At 49.1% G+C, this 20,798-nt stretch overlaps 1 protein-coding gene and 1 long non-coding RNA gene across 6 annotated transcripts in view; one reads left to right on the forward strand and one right to left on the reverse strand.

Moving 5' to 3' along the window:
- LOC149359119 (uncharacterized) overlaps positions 1-20,798 on the forward strand; it is a 205,042-nt gene that overhangs the window by 127,953 nt on the left and 56,291 nt on the right. The gene's annotated exons all lie outside the window — the stretch shown is intronic.
- Positions 1-20,798, reverse strand: part of LOC149359123 (cell adhesion molecule Dscam1-like) — a 51,699-nt gene that overhangs the window by 20,772 nt on the left and 10,129 nt on the right. For 2 of the 4 annotated variants that reach the window (XM_089571355.1, XM_089571354.1), the window contains exon 5: positions 9,155-9,302. In XM_089571355.1, the coding sequence (XP_089427481.1) occupies positions 9,155-9,302 (148 nt within the window). Of the gene's footprint in view, positions 1-9,154; positions 9,303-13,128; positions 13,300-15,080; positions 15,207-17,234; positions 17,505-18,260; positions 18,747-18,781; positions 18,923-19,035; positions 19,156-19,679; positions 20,112-20,798 lie in introns of those variants that run through there. The other 2 variants (XM_089571353.1, XM_089571356.1) reach the window with 2 other exon arrangements.

Raw genomic sequence — 20,798 nt, forward strand, 5'->3', positions numbered from 1 at the left:
CGTAACATTTACGCCGCTGCACAGTACTTGCGTAAACTACGAGGGAAGGCGGCTGCGCATGAACATCCGCCCTAATGAATGCCTGAAGGCGACCTTCAGCTCAGCGCAACGTCTTGCCGCAGCGAAACATCTCCTCGGCGCAATCGGGACCTCTGTGTTTGTCGTCGAGGACGCCTCTGCCATCTTGGGCGGCAAAAGAATGGTCGGGCCAGGTCAGAGGTCGGTGCGACGTTCGTACCTCCGCCCTTTCTTCTCTGCTCATTCTCTGTTCTTTCCTCGCTGCGTTACCGCTCTCCGTTATGTTGTTCTTTCGAGAGTGGCAGCTGAGTGGACTTGCGTGCCAAAGCACCGCAATCCTCAACGTCGGAAGTCTTAAGGAACAATGAGTGGGAAAATATAAAGCGGCTAGAATTATTGTGTTGCTCACGAGACAGGTTCCCTGGGTCATTATGTACCGTGTGTTACGGCCGACCGCTGTCGGTGCCGCATTCTTTGTTCTGGTTACCGATACCAGCCACTGCAAGACACTATCAGCAGCTTTCTTTCTCAGTTTGCGGAGCAGCACGAACTAGCCGAGAACGGACGCACCGACGTGAATATAACGCGTAACGTTTTGCCGTAACGGGAAATGAAGAAAAGAAGCTGAAAACAAGAGCCCGCATGTGCGCTTGGAGATAATATCGCTGAATGGTCTCGGATACAGTACGCATTTCTCGGGTCTCGTAAAAATTCTCTGATATAATTACCGGGCCCCGCGTGATTTTTGCTTGGCCTGACCTGGTCGCACCGGGGCCTGAGTATAGGAGGACACCCATATCGATAAGATGTCGCAGAAGCTTTGTGCCCGATATAGAAGCCTGACCTTTGAACCGTTATTCCTTCGCCGACTTGTCCCCTGCCCTTTTTTCCTTCTCCCACGCTCTTCTGTCTTTGATCCTAATTACGAGTAACGCACGTAATTCCATAATGAAGACGAATCTGTCTTTTGTGCCCGTGTTGTTTGCCAGCGGGTGCCCCGCGCAGCGTTACCCTAAAATATCGATTCTGCTCTCGACCTTTTAATTCCGATAGGGTGCGCGCACTGTCAACACTCCTTTTGTTGCCTCGGGCATGCTTGCAGAGCGTGGCAGCGAAAATTGAGGGCCTTGAGGCTTGCGAGGCGAAAGGAGGGTGAGAGATTCGAAGAAAAAGAAGCTCGAATCTCGTCGCACGCGGCGAGACTGCTCTTCACGAATGACCGCTCGGCTGACTCCCAGAGTGGCCGGGTAATTGCGCGGCCCCGACACGCCTGGCCGCGCATTTTCACGTTTTCACCGGGGCGCAGCGTATGAAGAATGGGCGCAAAATAGAATAAGGCGAGCTGTACGACTCCAGGTAACTTGGGGTGCATGGACAGAGGGGTGGGGGTCCTAGAAGGTAGTAAAAAAAGTAAAATAAAAAATAACAAGGGGCATAACAAGGGCAAGGATGTGTGAGCGAGGACGTGGTGCTTGAGTCAGGCAGGAAATTATATGGCAAGGAGGGAGCGCATGTGGTGTATTTGTCTTGTTAGCTTATACTAACTGTCAGATGTCTGCGGCTAATGTTTCTGTTGTGTCTTGCTTCCCTCCTCTCATACCTCTCTCCTCTTTTCTCTCTCTGTCTCCTTTTTTATTTCTTACTTGCGATTATGCGATGACTCGTGGCTTCGAGCGTTCTCTAGCCGAACGAGTGGTGACACGTGGGAACCGCTCGGCGGCGGCGGCTCTGCCTGTGGTTTCGAGTGAGCGACTCGGTTTACAGCGTCGCTTGACGTCGGCGGAGAAGACATTAGTCACGCCGTCGTGGTCTTCCTCGGCAGGGTTGAGCACGCTGCGGAGTCCTGGCTTGTTTGTGTGCGCTGCTTCAGCAGAGCCACGTTACATTGCTTTCATTGAACTTATTTTTTGTTTAGTTTTTGCCGTTGTCCCAGCATCCGACCATTACGTTTAAACCGCTTTACGTTTAAACAGGAGCTGAGACTCGCAGAGTGGCGAGTGTACGCGCCTACGGCTAGCAGAATGATTGTCTGCGCGACCTTGACGGTCACTAGTTCACAAGCCGAGCGCGGGCTGTGCTGGCTGGACCACATCTCTGTATTTCGTGGTCGTAAGACGAAGCTCCTGTTCCGTTATGAATTGTTATTAATATCTCCATTTCTTGCTGCCTGTAGAGATTCCAACGGGCGCGAGTGCAGGGGCCGCGTTGTGTAACCCATTATTATTTTTCTTATTCAATATTATGTCTCGTTCTGATTCGTTGGCATTCCGTTGCAACGATGCCAACGTATGAGACCATAGTTGGTGACAGAGATTGGTCGCCAGTTGTCAGTCCTTCACGTCGCAGCCGATCGCGATCAGTGGCAGGGGGGAAGAACAAGGAACCGACGAAAAGGATGGTTACAGAACATTTCCTTGGCTTACCAGTGTCAGCTTTCGGGTACTGCATACTTAGTTCCGAACACCCGAATTTTTTTAAGTAGTTGGCAATTTCGTGAGAAAGCAGTGCCCCTTTATGTCTTTTATTGCTCAGTTTTCAAGCGTGGCGTGCTTCTTAATCGCAAACTTATTGCACTAGTTTCGTGCTGTCAGGCCTAGATGATCACATTCCCACTTTTTCTTGCTGATCATGTTTGACCCGTGGCGGAGTCGGTGTTTTGCGCGCGCCTGTCGGAACTGGGGGGCGCTCAACCTCTTCGGCACGTGTTCCCCAGGCTGGGCCTCCGGTTTCGCGGCCCCTAAATAGAGCGGGGCTGGGCACTATATTTGCGCGCTGTCGACGCTATCTGCATTGTTCGCGCCTGGATCGCGCCGTTGGCAAGGGGGCGTCCGTCTTGTGTGGCGCGCGTGTATAAATTGGCCGCGCAAAACCATCCATGCTCGTACTGCGGTTCGAATATTTTCCTGTCATCTGAGATGAGTAAAAGCGTGCCTGCAAGTCTTGTTTGTCGCTTTGGAATAGTATCCGGGATATCAAGCACGCTTTCCAATAGCAGACACCTTTCTTTTTTCTAGAGCAGCACACAAGTTCCTTTCTGTTGTAGTCTTCACTGTACATGCAAACAAAGTTGGCCCAGTTTGTTCAGCGACGTCTCTGAAAGCTGAATAGACTGTAAAGTAAAAATTTTAAATCGCTGAGTTTAAAGTCCCGAAGCGACGCATGGCCTATGATAGACGCCGTAGTGGAGTGCTTCGGATTGTTTTAGGTTTTAGCACGGTAAAACAATAAATCAAAGCTTTACAGCTGCTTGAGATGTTCGCATCTGAAGAAAGGTTCATATTGATGGGGCTCCGACACAGTGCCACCGCCTGTCCGCGGAAGTCGCTTAACCAACATAGCAAATCGATCGGCTAGCAATTGGAAGACAAGACAATCCCCTCATGTGGTGCATATTAGATGCATGCGAATAATCACCATTCATTGCTCTCTTGGAGAACTTCCCTCAATATATTTGACTAGTCTGGTTCCCACGTCGTGTTACTGCTCAATTCGACGTCGCTCTGCTCAGTGCTAACCATTCTGGTTAGTTGGCGGCGGTAATCGGGGTTGAGTCCGGACAAAGACGAACTTCTTTCAGCCTTTAAGGGTTGCAAAGCTGCATAGCTTTTCTTTGTAGCCGTTTGACTGCGTCCACATGGACATTCGTGTTAACTATTCCTGTCTTCTGTGCCGCCGCGGTGGCTCAGTGGTCATGGTGCTCGAATACTGACCTGAAAGGCGCGGGTTCGATCCCGGCCGCGGAAGTCGCATTTTGAGGGAAGCGAAATGCCAGAGGTCCGTGTACTGCGTGGTGTCAGTGCACGTTAAAGAACCCCAGGTGGTCGAAATTACCCAGAGCCCTCCATCCACCACGGCATCTCTCATAGCCTGAGTCGCTTTAGAAAGTTAAATCGCATAAAAGCCCCAAAAAAGGTATTCGTTTCTTCTCGATAGCAAAGTTGTGCGTATTTCCTCAGCTGCCCTCCTCTGAGAAAAAAAAAAGCCATAAATCAAATTAAAAAAAAATAACATGAACGTTCTACGGCTATCTGTGTGACTGTCATGGCTGCATGAGTTGACTTGTACCGTTTATCGGCGATTTTGATGGGGTAGCATTAGAAGCCCCAGGGGGCGCAAAATGCGGCGCTAGTCATAAAATTCGCCAATTGGCTGGAAGGAAGTGACTTCACCAGACCGGAAGTGACGTCACTTCTGGTATGTGCATCAACAGCTGCTAATGTTAACGCACTGCAGCACATAATGGAATTAGTTGCACCTGAAAATTGTTTTAAGTAGGATCGTCTACCGTTACAGTGTTAGGCTGCATAGCGCTGCCGTGCACGAAGGTGGATGCGCGTGGTGTTAAGTAGTCGATAGGAGAGCGATTGCGTAGGGTTTACTCAGAACTTGAGGGATGCCATCTCCGCGTGAGAAGGGAAAATAAAAGAAAACAAGGAAAAAAAAAACTCTATAGTCTGCTCTGCTGCATTTTTTATAGTGTTTTGTTGTTTGTTCACGCACGTTACGTCTGCGGCATCAGATTTTTGGCATTCTCTTGTTAAAGCTATTATTTCGCTTCATCCCTGCAGACTTTTCGAATTGGAAAACGCAGGTTTGAAAAATCTCAATTAGTTCAGAGATATTGAGAGCAGCTGGCTAATATTGACTGAACTGACCAGTATTGACTGTCCTGACTGAAATGAAGTAAAAGTTCACTTGTATCTGCGAGCATGGCTGTTTTAGGACGAGATTCGCGACTATAGTGGTTGCTAAATTAGTGCAGAGGTTCAAAGATGACCACTCCAGAACATGCCTGTTCTTGGAACCTCAGGAACCACTGGTAATGAGAAATCCAAGACGGAGTACAAGTTTGTAGACACTGCTGCATTTAGTAATCTGTTGACGTGAATCGCGCGCAAACCGAAAAAAAAAAAAGAAACGAGCACATTTGGTCCAATTTAGATGCCGATTACTCCGAAATAAACGGCCTGTGTCAAACCTTCTGGGCCACCCGTTCCGGTTGTCGATTACAAGGCAAAAACAGCCATGTCACCACCAACAGCAGCAGCAGCGAAAACACAAGACCACAAGCGCAACAAACGTTTCCCAGTCGCTTAAAATACACCCACACCGCGCTTTCAGTTCTGCGAGGGACACCCCCTCTGGCGGGATGCCAGGTTCGTTGCTCCCAAATAGATGACGTCATCTGCTCCCTAGCCGCGCCGTGCCCGCCGGCAGTGGTCTCCTCCTCCCTCCAGCCTCTGCTGAGGCAGGCTTGGGGAAAGGTTGCGGAAAGGCAGAGCGGGAGGGCGGGACGCGTCGAGGGGAGGGTGTACAGTGCACGGAAGAGCAGATGCGGAAGAGCCGGAGAATGATATTGATCGCCGGCGCGCTCGCCGGCTGTGCGTCGCCTCCCCGCCTGTACGGCGGTGTTTCCCTCCTCGTGGCTTTGCTTCCCTCTCGCATCCCTCTCTCCCCTTTACCCTCACCCATCGGCAGTGCCACTGGCGGGTCTGGGCCGAGCCGCGGCCCCCGCTCGTTGTGCACCGATCCCATTCCCCAGCCTCCTCGAATTTTTCTCCTATCGGCTCGTTCGCTCCGGTTTCGCCAGACACTGGGCCGTATGTGCTTCGTTCGCGTTATGTGTGCCTTCTGCTGCAATGCGTGCGCGGTGGGGCAGAGTGGTGTCTGCGGTGCGAGCCGAATATAGAAACACGCGTTAAAGGTGTGGTTACACCGAGTGGGGCAAAAAAAAAAAAGTTGAACGTGAAACGACGCAGCGAGAATGAAAGCTGCGCTTTTCAGGACTTTTTAACGCGGATGTTAAAGTGCGTAAACATTTAAATGTTGGGACGCTGCTGCTGTACACGTTTCTGGTGCCTCAGATAATGCCGTTTACGCGGGATGTAAGCTCACATATATTCTTCCAATAGGTGACATTTAGTCCTCTGCTGTGATTGCTTTTTGTCGATGCAGGTAGCGATAAATAGATGTGAACAAGTCGTTAATCTCATTGGTGGAGAGAAGGTAGGCAGATGCCTCCTTGACACTCACAAAGTTTTAAGGGAAGCCTCAGGCTGAGGCTTTCCCCTCCTTTGTTCACTTTGTGAGCGTTAATCTAATAAAAAAGAGAAGGAAAAGCTCGGAGGTTGTCTGGGAGAACAAACCGGTTTGCTACCCTGGATATAAACGCCAATGAGAGAAGTGAGCTAAAATCTAAGTGATGTTAGTACGGAATTGGCTTGCGGCAATAGCCCATCGTATATAAGCCCGACGCTCTTGAGAAACGGAGCAGTGCCTGTCGAGCCTTCACGCCGATGATTGCCGCGGCCTCTCCCAGAGAATCTTCATCAGCGGACTGGATCGAGGCGTTCCAGTCCGCGGCATAGCGATTGTCATTCGGCACACAGTGCAGGGCATACACCGAGAATGTGGGCTACCGTCTCACAAGGCGAACAGCCATGTCGATAGCAAAGGAGGATTTGTTCGTGAAAGTGACACCAAGCCGCAGGCGACCCAGAAAAGTAGCTTCACGTCGTGGTTGGCTGGGTGGAAGTCGGAGCTGCAGGTCAGTGTCCAGGGAGTGCAGACGTGGGTTCGAAAACTGGCCGAAATTCCATTAGGCAAGCGTGATCTTCTCGCGAGACTAGCGTGACTCTAGAAACTGGGATCGACACACAATCGCCGTCGTAATGGGCAGTTCGCGCCCGCGGCCTCGTCCATGCAGTGATTCCCTACGATGCTCCTGTGTCCTGGTAGCCATCGACAGTGTATAGATGAGTGATGTAGCTCTCGGATTTTCATGACCAGTTGTTCGTGGGATCCGGGGCGAAGAGCAGTGTGCAACCTTGGAGGGCTGCTTTTGAGCCAGAGAAAGCAAGTCATTATCGATGCTGAGGGTTTTCTTGAATGTACAGAGGGCAAAACGCATGCCTAGAACAACCAAACTGTGTTCCAGAGCTCTCAAAGCCGCTGCGATGATGAAAGCAAAAAATGATAATGAAATTCTATGAGTTTAACAGCACATGTTTACATCCAGACCATTTTTAACCAAATCTTATCGCTAGTTATCGCGTGCTACGCCCGAAACACGCTCAGAGCGTGTTCTAGACATGCGTTTTGCCTTCTGTACTCAGTGGCGACACGAAGAGCAATAAGTTCTCCACGCGCCGATGAATTAAGTCTAATGAGATGTCATTAAGGGTAACGCTGTGGATTCCAAGAGGAGGGAACTTAGCAGGGGGCGGTACAAAGTCAGGTGGGCGAATGAGATCAGGAAGTTTGCAGGGATAAGGTGGCCGCAGGTGGCACCGGGCAGGGTTAATTGCAGGGATACGTAAGAGGCCTTCGCCCTATAGTGGATGTGGTTGTGATGGTGATGATGACTACTGTAATTAAGCCCATAAACGCGGTATAACAGCATGTGGGTAGCAGAGCTTCGTTCCGTCCTCTTCTGGCACTTCATACGATGCCTAGTGGCCGCGGTGAAGGCGCCACTGCATGTGCTCTGGTTAGATTACGAGGCGCACTGTAAACCCGTCCACGATGAGCCAGCAGCGTCGCTTTTTAACCGCCTAACAGCCTTCGTGCGATGTTTTCGCGCTCACTTCTGTTTTTCCTGTCCTATAGCGAGGCCGTTTCGCTCGCAGTTCTTAGCGTTTATTTATTCGGCTCGCTTCTGGGTCACAGCGGCGTTTGTTTGGGAAGGCCGCTGGCACGCGCTTCAATAATGGAACGGGAAGCGCGTACGCACCCGCCGTCCAGAGCCCGCTTATTTTGTAGCGACGGCCGTGGACTGTTTGCTCTTGTTGCACGCACTACCGACTGAGGCACCACGGCTTTTGCTGCGAGCTCTGGCGACTAACTAATCCGCGCATCCGATGAGACCGAAGCTGCTCCACAGAATAACTCGGCGCGCGGTTTATCACGTTGTAGCTGAGCCCAACAGAAACTTAACGCCTGAAAGGCCATTTCGAAGAGTGACGATGTGCGAGACCAGCAGCGGACGGCTTCCATGAACGAGACAATTTTGTTCATTAATTTTAAGTGAAGTATACACGCTCCGGACTTGTATATACAGACAGGCGCCTAGTGCCGTACTGGAGTGTATAAATACATATTTTTTTTTTCTCATAATATGGTCAGCCATCACGGAATCCTGGTGACACGGTGTGCTTGCGCATCGCCTCCATTCTAACCGAATGTGTCCACCGACAGACGGCAAAGTAGCGATATTGAAATAGCGTTCGTATAACACCACAGCCTGCTAGGCGCATCATTTGGATCCCTCTGCCGTCTTCGGCGGATGCTGAATAAGCAGGAATTCGCAAACCCACCGTTGCATTTATTAAGCGGCAAAAAAGAGAAGCCAGACAAAATGTTTGCGTTTATTAATTAGGTTTTGTTTCTTTAAGCGTTTATACGATCTGTTCATAGCACGGAGCACTGATTTTCCTTGCACGTTTCGCACTCTTTTGCGGCTCGCGTATGCCGTGCTTGGCCTGTCTCTACAGTGCGAATGGGCGTGTGTGACGTGTATTGGAAATCTGTCGGGTCTGCAGGAGAACGCACGTAAGGAACATACTAAGCGGAGATCGATCGCGCCGTGCATCATGTACCTTGATTTAATTACGCGATTACGCTAATTAGATCGTTCCCCTGACGCCACTCATCCAGCCTGCGCATCTTAGTGGTGCTCGACTAAAACTTTCATCGGCACTTTTTACTTGCTTATCAGATAAGCACGTGCAGTATGGAGTCCGTACATGCGAAGAAGAAAACGCCTGCTCGCATGCTTCGTCACTTGATAGGCGGAAAGTGCTTTTCTTTTATGGCAAAATTTCAAGCATTCCGAAGAGCTTCAGGTAATGTATCGGGCGCCACATAAGAAATGTAGCTGCTATTGAGTTGCTGTTTACACGGCGAAGTTGCCATAAACATAAGGCATGCAGCATACCCTTGGCGGACGTGGACTTGAGTAGTGTTGGGTACATTGATTCATTGACTTACTGATTAATTGACTATTCGGTCGGCGGACTAAGCCACTTACTGCCCGGATAGCGCTATTAAGCGTTAATGTGCTCTCATCTTAGTGGCCGGTTAAACTAGTGCAGACGACGGCGGAGAGGCGAGTATAAAGCGGGCAGCAGCAGCTCACCGCGAGTTCCCTCCCCGGTCGATCTTGGTGGCGCCCTTGGACCAGGCGACGGTGAGGGGCTGGTCCCCCTGGGCGTCGCACACCAGCCGCGCGTTCTCCCCGCGCCGGGCGGTCACCACGCTGTGCTTCTCGGTGAACTTGGCCGGCACTGCGCGCGCAGGTGGGACGCCGTGAGCGCGTGTGGACACGCGGTGCACTTCAAGGCTGTATAGTTTCAAAGCGAACACAGTTACGCCTCGTGTAGCACAAACACAGAAAGAGAGAGAGAGAGAGAGAGAGAGTGCAGATGCACATCTTACGTGTCTGCTGTGGCTGAAAAAAGAAAGGGCATTGCAGTTACATCGAAGAAAGTGCTTGGCCAGTGAAAGCTCAAACGGAAAGACCGGCTATACAGCAGGGAAACAGGGTGTAGGTATGACGCTGTACAAACCCAAGTCGTAAGTGTATGGAACGTGACTGTGACGAAAAAAAAATAATATATTGGCATCCAGAGCGTATTGCCTTAGGTTTTATGGCGCAGTGTGTAATTAGCACACTCGAAAGTAGACTCCATGCATCTATTGTAGGCTCCGTGCAAAGACGGCGTATATTGTAATTTTTTTTATTTTGCTGGTATTGCTTTCCATAAACTTCTCACTGCGGGTGCATTTCGAGTCACTAGAAAAACATTTCAACTGGCAAAACATTTCCACTAGCTACCTTCATGTCACGCTCATAGGTCGTTTGGAGTCGTCGCCGCTGTGACAAGCGAACGTAAGGTTGAAAGCTGTTTTTTTTTATTTTTGTGGTGGTTTTAACGATGGCAAGCGTTCAACTGGACAGTTTAAATCGTTAAGTGTGGCGCTAGGAGTCCTTTTTTATTGACCGCGAAAATGCGGTGCGATGCGGAGTGGCGGCGTAGCCAGGTTTTCTGAATGGAAGCGGTGGTATCGAGAGTACGGCCATCTAGCTGAAGAGCAGCGGGAGAAGTTCGGGAAACTTTTTATTTTCTCTGTAAATCTCAACAGAAATGGCATGATTGAAATGAATCCAGGAAAAGATGCAGTTCGGAGACATGAAAACAGAGCAGCAACTTTTTCTTTCTTTGAAGAAAAGAATGGGCGACCTGAAAGAAAACAAACCCAAACACTGGAATACAGCCACATTGGAGCTACTGACTTGTGTTTAGGGCTAGAAAGAACACAAGAACATGCTCGTTTTTTCTTCAAAATTTATTTAGAGTAAAGTGGTTTAGTACAGCAGTCGTACAGCGTGCTTCAGTAAGGAAAGAAACAGTTGTAGTTTTGGAGAGGATGAAAATGGTTCCCGTAGAGGAAAAAAAAAATTGAGAAAATTCTTGATGGAGTACCGCTGAAAACATTCCGCCGAAATGGAAGGTTTGGCGAGTTGGAGAACCTGTCTGTTTTACCTCAGCGGCTTGTGAACGGCCGCAGCAGACAGAGACAAAGAGAGATAAATACTCGTAGACACACTCGGACACACACGCACACATAACACAGACACAAATGACGGCTACAGCAGCTGCAACCGATGGATGTACACGTGCTAACGATCTTTTCTTGTGGGAATTCGTCAAGACACTCCTCAGCAGCTTTTTGTTAAGTTTTGAAGAAACGTGAAACAAATTGCACCTGTGTCATGTTCTAGAGCTTTTATCTTCGCATTGTGTTACGCTTATAGATGTGCGCGGAGGGCGTTTTAAACTTGCACTATTTTTACTTGTAACTATATGCAGATACGTACTGCAACCACGAGGAGCCAGAGCCCTGTGTATAGACGCATGGCCCATGACACGTACAGTTTGCCATGAAGTCCCATGGAAGCTGGAAGTCTCGGGCAGTTGTAATGTGTTGCTAGAACCGAGAATTAAGGGTTGCTTGTTTTCCTTTTCTTGCACACTCGCACAGCAGTTTCCAGCGCGACCGTCTGTGCCTTTGATGTACAGACGCACTTAGGCCAACGTGCTCTCTCGTTGAAAACTGTCGCCACTGGTGTGCTACAGTAGCAGGCAGACTCTCCACGCGCAGTTCTGTGGTCAAAGCTCTAAGTCGCCTGTTCGATTGCTCGCAACCGCGGCAGCCGTACTTCGATGGAGGTCAAGACGCCGGAACAGCCGTGTTCAGAAATTTCAGACGACGTAAATGAAAGGAAAAATATCAGGTGTTGTAAATTAGTACTCAGCCTTTCGGTGCGGCATCTTACCTAGCTCAAGCATTTTTCAGTGCAACGTAACACCTGAATGCACGTATTCTTTTAACAAATCCCAGTTGAAAAGTACGATAGAGCCGGTCCGAACTACGACACAAATTTCTGTTGTCTTGTTGCTACTACCGATTTTTCTGTTGTTATGCGAAGATGTCTGTTGTTACAACAGAACTGGCTCTGTCGTTACAATAGGAGGCTGCTAACTACTACAGAAACTCCTGTTGTTAGAAGAATTTCTGTTGTCAGGTCGCAAAATACGACAAGAAAATCTGTTGTGACCACAGAATATTTTCTGCTGTGTTTTCCTATCGGGATTTGGTGTTGACAGCTATACACGCGCACTTGTGTGCGCACAGACAGACAACCACCACCACACGAGCAGTAACCAAAAGCCCAGTGTTTCCCTCGGAGTGGCTTCAGCAAGCCCCCCTCCTGCCATAATCTCGCTACTAAGATTTTTCTGTTGTATTTCGAAGATGTCTGTTGTTACGACAGAACTGGCTCTGTCGTTACGATAGGAGTCTGCTAACTACTACAGAAACTCCTGTTGTTAGAAGAATTTCTGTTGTCAGGTCGCAAAATATGACAAGAAAATCTGTTGTGACCACAGAAAATTTTCTCCTGTGTTTTCCTATAGGGATGGAATGTTGACAGCTATACACGCGCACTTGTGCGCGCACAAACAGACAACCAGTACCACACGAGCAGTAACCACAAGCCCAGTGTTTCCCTAGGAGTGGCTTCAGCAAGCCCCTTTCCTGCCATAATCTCGCTACTATGATGATTTTTCTGTTGTTATGCGAAGATCTCTGTTGTTACGACAGAACTGGCTCTGTCGTTACGACAGGAGGCTGCTAGCTACTACAGAAACTCCTGTTGTTACAACAAGAATTTCTGTTGTCAGGTCGCAAAATACGACAATAAAATCTGTTGTGACCACAGAAAATTTTCTGCTGTGTTTTCCTATCGGGATTTGGTGTTGACAGCTATACACGCGCACTTGTGTGCGCACAGACAGACAACCACCACCACACGAGCAGTAACCAAAAGCCCAGTGTTTCCCTCGGAGTGGCTTCAGCAAGCCCCCCTCCTGCCATAATCTCGCTACTACGATTTTTCTGTTGTATCTCGAAGATGTCTGTTGTTACGACAGAACTGGCTCTGTCGTTACGACAGGAGGCTGCTAGCTACTACAGGAACTCCTGTTGTTACAAGAATTTCTATCCCAAAATACTACTAGGAAATCTGTTATGACCACAGAAAATCTTGTGCTTTCCGATAGGGATGTTGTATTGACAGCTATACACGCGCACTGGTGTACGCACACCCTTAAAAAAATTTTTTAGACAGTCTATAGACTATCTATAGACTACTGTCTATAAAGTCTATAGACTCTCTAGGAAAATCCTAGAGACCAGTCTATAGGCCATACAAATATAGAATTATGACCATACACTTGTCTACAGACAGCCTATAGACTGCAGATAGACAAAAGAAATATCTATGGGAAGGCAATAGAGTCTATAAGAACTCTATAGATTGTCGTAGACCTTTTTTATAAGGGAGACAGGCAACCACAACCACACGAGCAGTAACTACAAGCAAAGTGTTTCCCTCGGAGTGGCTTCTTAAAGCCCCCCCCCCCCCCCCCCCCATAATCTCGCGATCCGAGGGTATGTTTTGCTTGGATCGTGGGGCTTCGTGGTTGAAAGATTCGGAGCGGGGCATTGCGGGATGAACCGTGCCGCCCGCTCCCGGTATCTGCTTACCGTTGACGGCCACGCGGATCACCTTCCTAAGCGGCTTTCCGACGCCGTTGTCCACGAAGCAGGCGTACCTCCCCTCGTCCGCCTTGGACACGTGGACGAAGACAACGCTGCCGTTGCTGGTCTTCACGGGCACGGGTGCCTCGGAGTCGCCGCAGACCAGGCTGCGTTTGCCTGCACGGAGTTGGCGCCGTTTGGACATAGAAAAGGTGATCCGCAATCACGCACAGACAGCGTGGCAGCGCAGTGTGTACGCTGCATAGTATTTTGGCATCCGGACGTTTAGATTAGTTATTATTTTACGCGTTTTATGTGCAGCTGGGAGGTTTTGTATGTCAGATATTGATGCTGTACCTACGAACACTAGCGACTGAAGAATAATGACACAAACGAAAATCTGTCGTGGACAGGGTTACAAGCTTGACGGTTGCGAGAAAAGGGAATTCTTGGGTAAATAAATCAATGGACATATTGATGTGATTAAAGATTGGTGGTGTGTTACCTTTTTAATAGTTACACTTTTACACGTGTTGTGTACATGCGCACACGGTACGACATGGACATCTACCACACACTCGTACTTATTTCTCATTATGGTGAGAAGAACAATTGAACCTGTGTCTCAGTGGGGACAAGAAAATTTAATTGGAAAGTTGTTCAAGCATTTCTCTAGCGCTCAGTGGAAAGAAATAGTAAAACACTTGGCGCGTGCAGTGCCAAACTTCCTCTCACCGCCTATCAGTGGGCACCATGTTTTAAGTCGTCGCCGTGCGCATAAACAACAGTGTAGCCGGAGGTAGCGGGGCACTCAAACAGGTGTCTCGTCGTACACGCGGTATACGGAAGCTTCGGCTTAGCTTGCGGCTCTTCATGCATGCACGGTGTGCGATGGAGACAGGAAGCGCGCTTTGGGGCGTTCGTCGTTCCGCCACATTGGAGGCACGCAAGTGATTTCCTGTCTCGCGCTGCCCCTCCACCCCGGCGGTGTGTGGCTCCTCCCGCACAGAGAGAGGACTGCGCACGCGCTTGCCGAAGGAAGCCAGGGTCAAGGATGACCAGCTGCCGCGTCTGCCATCATGCGGAACCGGCCCACTTCCGGAGACTCTCACCTCCACCTTTGCGCCCTTTCGCTTGCCCCCCCCCCCCCCCCCTCTCTTGTTCTCTTCCGCTCTCTCACTTTCGTGTTCACGTCCTCGTGAGAGCACCGTGCACTTCCCGTCACCCGAAATCTCCTCCTTTTCTGCTTGTCATTCGTTGAGTTTGTTTGCAAACTCGTCAACGTGACCGCCTTCCGCGTTGATGTGGAGTGCTGTCAGCTGCCCTAATAGCGACCAACATGTGACGGGACCCACTAGCGCTTAAGTGGCATCATGACCCGAGGCTATTAACTTTCTCGTCAGTTAAATCCTGTGCATACAGCGGGAGCTATTATATTTTCTTTGTCCCTTGGCTCTTTACTTTCGCCGGAAGGCGTGTCATTCCGGAGGCGCGATTTTACGTTTCCACGAGAGGCGGAAATATAGAGCGAGTAAGCCCTCGGTATCAAATCCAGTTCAAGAGGAGTTGTCGACGCAAAATGTGCACGCTTGCTACTTAGCCCGCTTTAAATAAGATAGGCTGAGGCGCTCAACTTTTTAGCAACGCGCCTAGAAATGATGCGTACAGGCTGCCACAGCTGCAGTGAAGTTTAAGAGCGTAGAACGTAGGGCTAGTTGGTCACCATGTAATACAGCGCACAGCGAGGCGGGACACTTGGAGTACACTCGCGCTCGTGTTCATCCTGTCTTTTCATCTGTGTCCCCCATGCTGTTGTACAGTGTGTTACATGATAACAGATGTTGCGCGTAAATATTTTTCAGGCCATAATGGGGGACTAAAAAAAAGAAAAAAAAAAAAGAACGCGAAGAGGGATCAGAGAAGAAATAATTTTGCCACTCTTGGCTACTGTAGCTCACCTCCGGAGACACACCGGCTCCACGTGACTGCAGGCTGGGGCCGCCCGGCTGCCGAACACCTGAGATGTACCTCGGAGCCTTCGGCAGCCGAGACATCGCGGGGTTCGTCAGTCCATTGCGGGGGCTCTGCAGAGGCAGCGGAAGTCAAGAGACGTTGATGAGAAGCGCCAGGCGATCGATTTATGCTTAATTTCCAATCCCTCAAGGTTACAGTTGAGAAATCAACCCTCCAACGGTGACGCGCAGAGAGCCTAAAAACAACGTTGAACATGAAATTTCGTTGTAACGTCCTGAGCCAGTGGCGTAGTCCGAACCCTCTCCCTGTGGATGGGTGCTAGAAATGGTTCGTAACAGGACCTACTGAACTACAGACCTGCACAAATGGCATTGCTCCAGCGCGCTTGTTCTATAGTTCATGCCTTTTGCCGCTAGGATAGAAACATTAGGGCAGCGTGGTGCTTATATATATACCTGTTGTGAAAATGGCCTCCTCCATCGTTTTATTTCAAACAGCGCAGTTTTGTCGTTTGTCCACGTAATCATTATCATCCATTTATCTATGCTAGGCACGGTGGTGCCGACGAAAAGAAACCGGACAAAAAGGGAGATGTTTTTTATACTCTTCCAGAGCGAAAAAGCCCGTTATTATGGCTACTTTCATTGTTGATGTTAAGATAGCAGAGAAAGACAAAACAAATGTATTAAATAGCTTGCACAAAATGGCAAACGATGGTGATGATCATAGCAGATGAGGTCAACCGAGCGCCCTGAACGGCCAAAAAGCTAACGAAAGTTTAGCGCACGCTGCTCCATAGGACCCCGCCACGTGTGCAGGTCTGTACTTCAGTAGGTCTTGGTTCGTAGCTTGTAGGAAAGCAATTAACGTAAGGCAATTCTGTTCCGTGCTTATTGAATAGGTCATATATATTTAGAGATCTTTGTTTTCGGGTTTTATTTTTTCCGCTACTCGTGGGGTAATAATCTAGCTGTATTTATCAAGCTCAAATCCTTGTGAAAATCGGGTTATTCAGAAAAGATTTCCGTTGTTAAAGTTTCTCGCTTAATTTTTGTAGCACAAAACAGTTTACCACACAGTTAGATTTTTTACTAGACAACATGGAAATCGCCGGTTTCGTTAAAAAAAAGAAGAATTGTTGTATTCTATTACAAGTATTTGGCCGCGTACGTTACCAATCTCCTGCGGAACATTTCCGCATCTGAGAAAGACCGGCCCGCCTTTATTTGTGCAGTGCGAAAACATTCGACATCGCAGCGACGATTTTAAACGCACAAGGTCCTTGGATCGGGTTGTCGTTAGCGTGTGTAGCGCTTGACTCCGATAAGACCTCTTGTCTGTAGCTGCGTTTTTGCCTCTCACTTCTAAATCTGCCTTTTCGAAGTCTTCAAATTCATCAGCCTAGAAAACGAGAATTAAAATACGCTTAATATCCCCAATGGACCGATGACACCCCTCTGGAATAAGTGTAAGTCTTAGATGTCCACAAATTTGTCAACTGGAAAATCAACAGCAATGTAGAAGGTTCATTTTCGGGGAGAAATGGGGTTTAACCAGATTTGTAAGAAATATGTTAGGGGTGCGGGAATCGGGTAAAATCGTGTTTTACACGAAAAAGAAGGCACCTTAGTATATTCTGTGAATTAGGAAGGGACTGCAGGGACAGGACCTGAACCGATTTCTTTCTGCCTATTGATTACGTTCCAACTCCGAGCCGAACTTTTTTTATTTTTTGTACATGTTGACACAGGTTAACTTGTAGAGCAGTGAATACGTTCTTTGTATTTTCATCGTCAAAGAGATGTAAAGGATTCCAATGACCACTGATTTTTCTTTTCTTTGTTTCTGTACCCAATACGCTAGCCTTGCGATTTACGGTGTTCGCCGACATATCTTGCACACAGTTTAAAGACAGTAGCGTTTTACTAAGAAAACCATCTGACATGGAGTACGAAGAAACGTTCTTTGTAGCAATTTACAGCATTAATTGGCTCTGATTGATTTGCTTACATGTCTGCATCGGTAAACAGAACCATGCGGCTATTTCACGAGTGACAGTAATCTACGAATGCGCCGTCAGGTATGACAAGAGGTGAACAAAAGTGGAAGATGGAGGGTGCCCTGCAGCACTAACTCACGTTTCACTTCCAGCGTCGACGTGTAGCGGTCCGTCCCCGCTGCGTTGCTCACCAGGCAGGTGTAATTTCCAGCGCTGTCGGCCGTCACCGGGTCAATGCTGAGCGCCGAGAAGTCGTCCTGCGAGGATATTCCTTTGCGCACGGGGGCACCGTCTTTGATCCAGGCGAACGTCAGAGGCCGCGTGCCACTTTGCACGTTGCAAAAGAGCTTGGTATTCACACCCGTCACAACATCAGAGGGAAGCACAAGCGGCTGAATCACTGGAGGATCTGCAAAGTGGTGAACCTTGGTTAGACTGAGAAATTGGCTGCCCAGCTTGTCATTTGCCAGTTCCTGTTACCTGGCTTTTTTTTTTTTGCCCTGTATCAATCAGCGTTGCAATGAATTCAGGGGCGGATTTAAGGCTGGAGGGAGCTTGATAAATGAATTCTAAAACTGAAATCAGAGCTGGTTATTGATAGAATGGTTTCTTCCGGAAGCGGGCTAATATGTTCTAGTGAAGCGTTTTTTTTTTAGTTAACTCCGTCCTTGATATTCTGCTTAGTAAAACACGCTGCGGGGCTAGTTGGTGATGCAATTTCTTTTCTTCAAATTTAAGCAGTGCTAACTTTTAAGACGAATACACAGAAAAGGAGAGAATACACAGAGGAGCAGCGCCCGTCCTGTCCTGTCCTCTGTGTATTCGTCTTAAAAGTTAGCGCTGCTTAAATTTGAAGAAAAGAAAATGATATTCTGCTGCATGTTGCAAACAGCTCTTGGCCGCATCACCCAATTTCTCTAGAGGGTACTGACACTTAGTTGTGGCCTTTGGAAGTGTGCAGCGCAGGGACTTTCGGAATGGTTTGGAAACAAGATATACTAGGGAAAGTAATCTCTAGGACTTTTCTATTCCTTCTGGTCGCTCTGGGCTCTGCACTTTCAAGGTGCAATCGGACCGGCTCGCCCTGCTTTCAGTTCTCCAGCACTACATTTGGTTGTGGCATTGGCTGCGAGCGAGTGGAACGGAGCACGAAAGTGACGCTTACCCTGGTGTGGTGCGGCTCGGCTCAGCGCCAAAACCGTCGTCAAGGCGAGGAAAAGTGTCCGCATCGTGCTGGCGGAAAACCCCGAGCGTGGTGCTGGTGGTCGCATCGTGATGGCTTCACGATTGTTGGTGCTTCTCAGCACATCGAGAACGACACCGAGAAGCGCATGGGCACAGCCGCCGGGGGCCGACGCTGTGGCGACTAATCCGCTGCTAATCCGCGTTTGGCACGAGCAAGTCGGCGCATGAACGCCGACATGTCTTCTTCGAGTTGCAGTGTATGGGCCACCGCACGGGCTTTTAGCGCCACATGGTGGATACCGGCGTCACTGACGCCAACGGGTGGTCGTTTGCTGTGCGTGGGTTTATTTTTAACTGCGAAGCCCCTTCGGGCGCACAGGGCCTGTCATCGCCGGTGTTAAAAGTGGGAAGCGTGGCGCCAGCTGACGAAAAGTCTTCTCCTCGGTTGTCTTCAGGAAGGAGGAGAACGGGATCCTCGCCTTTTTTCGAGTGAGCGCTTACCTCTGACGAAGACTGACACTGTTTTGGTGAGGCGTCCACCGATGTCGTTACTGGCGTCGCAAGTGTATTTGCCCCGGTGGGCTTCCGTGAGTGGAAACAGGGAGAGCACGGGCTGCTTCCACGTTTCAGGCGAGTTTTGCTCTGGAAAGGAAACGTTTCGATTTTGAAGGCAGCGGAAGTTCATAAGTTAGCGCTTCTCAGTTCTCAAATCCGTGGCTGCCACGAGCAATAGGAATGCGTGGTTAAGTGCCCACCTGTCACTTTCTTCCAAGTGATTGTTGGTTCGGGCGATCCGGATGCCAAGCACGTGAGATTCAGCATCCCGCCGATAGTTCCGAACGCGTCCTTGGGCTCAACAATCCATAACGGTGGCACTGTCAACAAAAGCAAGCAATCCTTACGATAGTTCCACGAACTGCCCTGAAAGGACATTGAGGGCCAATAGAAGTTGAAGTGTATCGGTAGAGCACCGCGTTATAATCACTAAGAGACCGCTACACAAGGTCTTCCAATGGAGCGGTTCACAAGCTCAGTGGATAAAAATAAAATACATTGTCACTGACGATTATCACATGGCTTCATGCTGCGGTGATAGTGCGATTGGGCAAATATGAGCTTTGTTGGAGTTACGTTGAGTTTGTATTTGCAACGTCACAATGCTCAGTAACACTATTAAATGCAGTTGTTTTTCAATTGAGTTGTTTTTAACCTTTTTATGAAGCTTAATACCTTCCAATGAATAACATTCTTGCGCTACTGAGTCTAGCGGCATGTGTCCACTTTCAGTAAAGCTAAATTTGCATGAAAAGTTGGAGTAATATTTTGAGGCTACAAATTTAAGTTTTATTCATATCGCTTGGACCGAAGCCACAAAGGTAGCAATGTTTATTCTACTCACTTTCCACCTTCAGCTGCACAGTATGCGAGTCGCTGCCGAAGGTGTTCGTTGCTCGGCACGTATAGTTTCCTTGCGACTCCAGTGACGCCGAAGGAATGGCCAGGACAGACATGATGTTGCTGCCGTAGCTGATATCCTTGGAGAAATTTGTGACATCACTTCCGTCCTTGTGCCACGAGAATGTGACAGGTGGCGTTCCCGACGCAAGGTTGCACGCTGCGCTCACTTTGTCCCCGGCTTTCACGCGGGCAGGTAGCTGAAACGGCTGGATTTTGGGCACGTCTGTAAGAAAACGAAAACTTAGAGAACCCATTTACGTACAATACTCATCGCTTCACACTGATGGTTTTCGATGCCGGAGAGTAGGAAAGGCGCGCTAATGACAGCCACAAATGAGGGACTCCGAATGGCAGCTATACACCTGACTGGAATGCTGTTTTTTGCATCTTTTCTGGCGCATAATAAAGAAGTTTATAATTTGCTGACGTCATGCCGGCTTGATTGATTTATCAAGTGGCGCTTGCTAAGCATGACCCAGGGACAGTCCGTAAATTGAGGCTGTACTACATGTCAGGGTTTTGCCGCTCAACTAATTTGGATTTAGTCTCACGACATACGCTTGCACTACGATGAAACTTTTAGTTGGTACCGATGAACGGAGCTACTATCCTTAAGAAGTGCGTTTTCGTCAGGAAATCCTGGGCTGGCGTGAATTACTTGCCTTGCTTCCTTGCGGCGGTTGCCGAAGCCAGGACGGTCCAGAGGCCTAGCAGGCGCGCTTGGAGGAGCATCGTTGCGGTCGACGGGACGTGCTCACGCGCTCTGTGGAACCGGGATCATCGCGAGCAGTCCGTCACGGACAGACCCGCTTTCCATGCGTGCGCGAACAGCAGCGGCATATGCGAGCGCAAAAACAAAAGCCACTACACGGCAGCAGAAGGAAGTGCTCCGTATCGCAGTCGCCCATTCGCCATGCGCGCATCTCGGCGTTACGCGAGAACCCTGGGAGCATTTTTCTGCTGCTGGTCCCAGAACGTATCAAGTGGTCGCGGCGCCACAGGATCGTGGCGCCGCGTTGTGGGAGGACGTTAAAGTTCGACGACACGCTGTAACGAGTGT

The sequence above is a fragment of the Amblyomma mixtum genome, chromosome 2 (genome assembly GCF_055824585.1).
Source record: "Amblyomma mixtum isolate Tamu chromosome 2, ASM5582458v1, whole genome shotgun sequence".
In the NCBI taxonomy this organism is placed as follows: Eukaryota; Metazoa; Arthropoda; class Arachnida; order Ixodida; family Ixodidae; genus Amblyomma; species Amblyomma mixtum.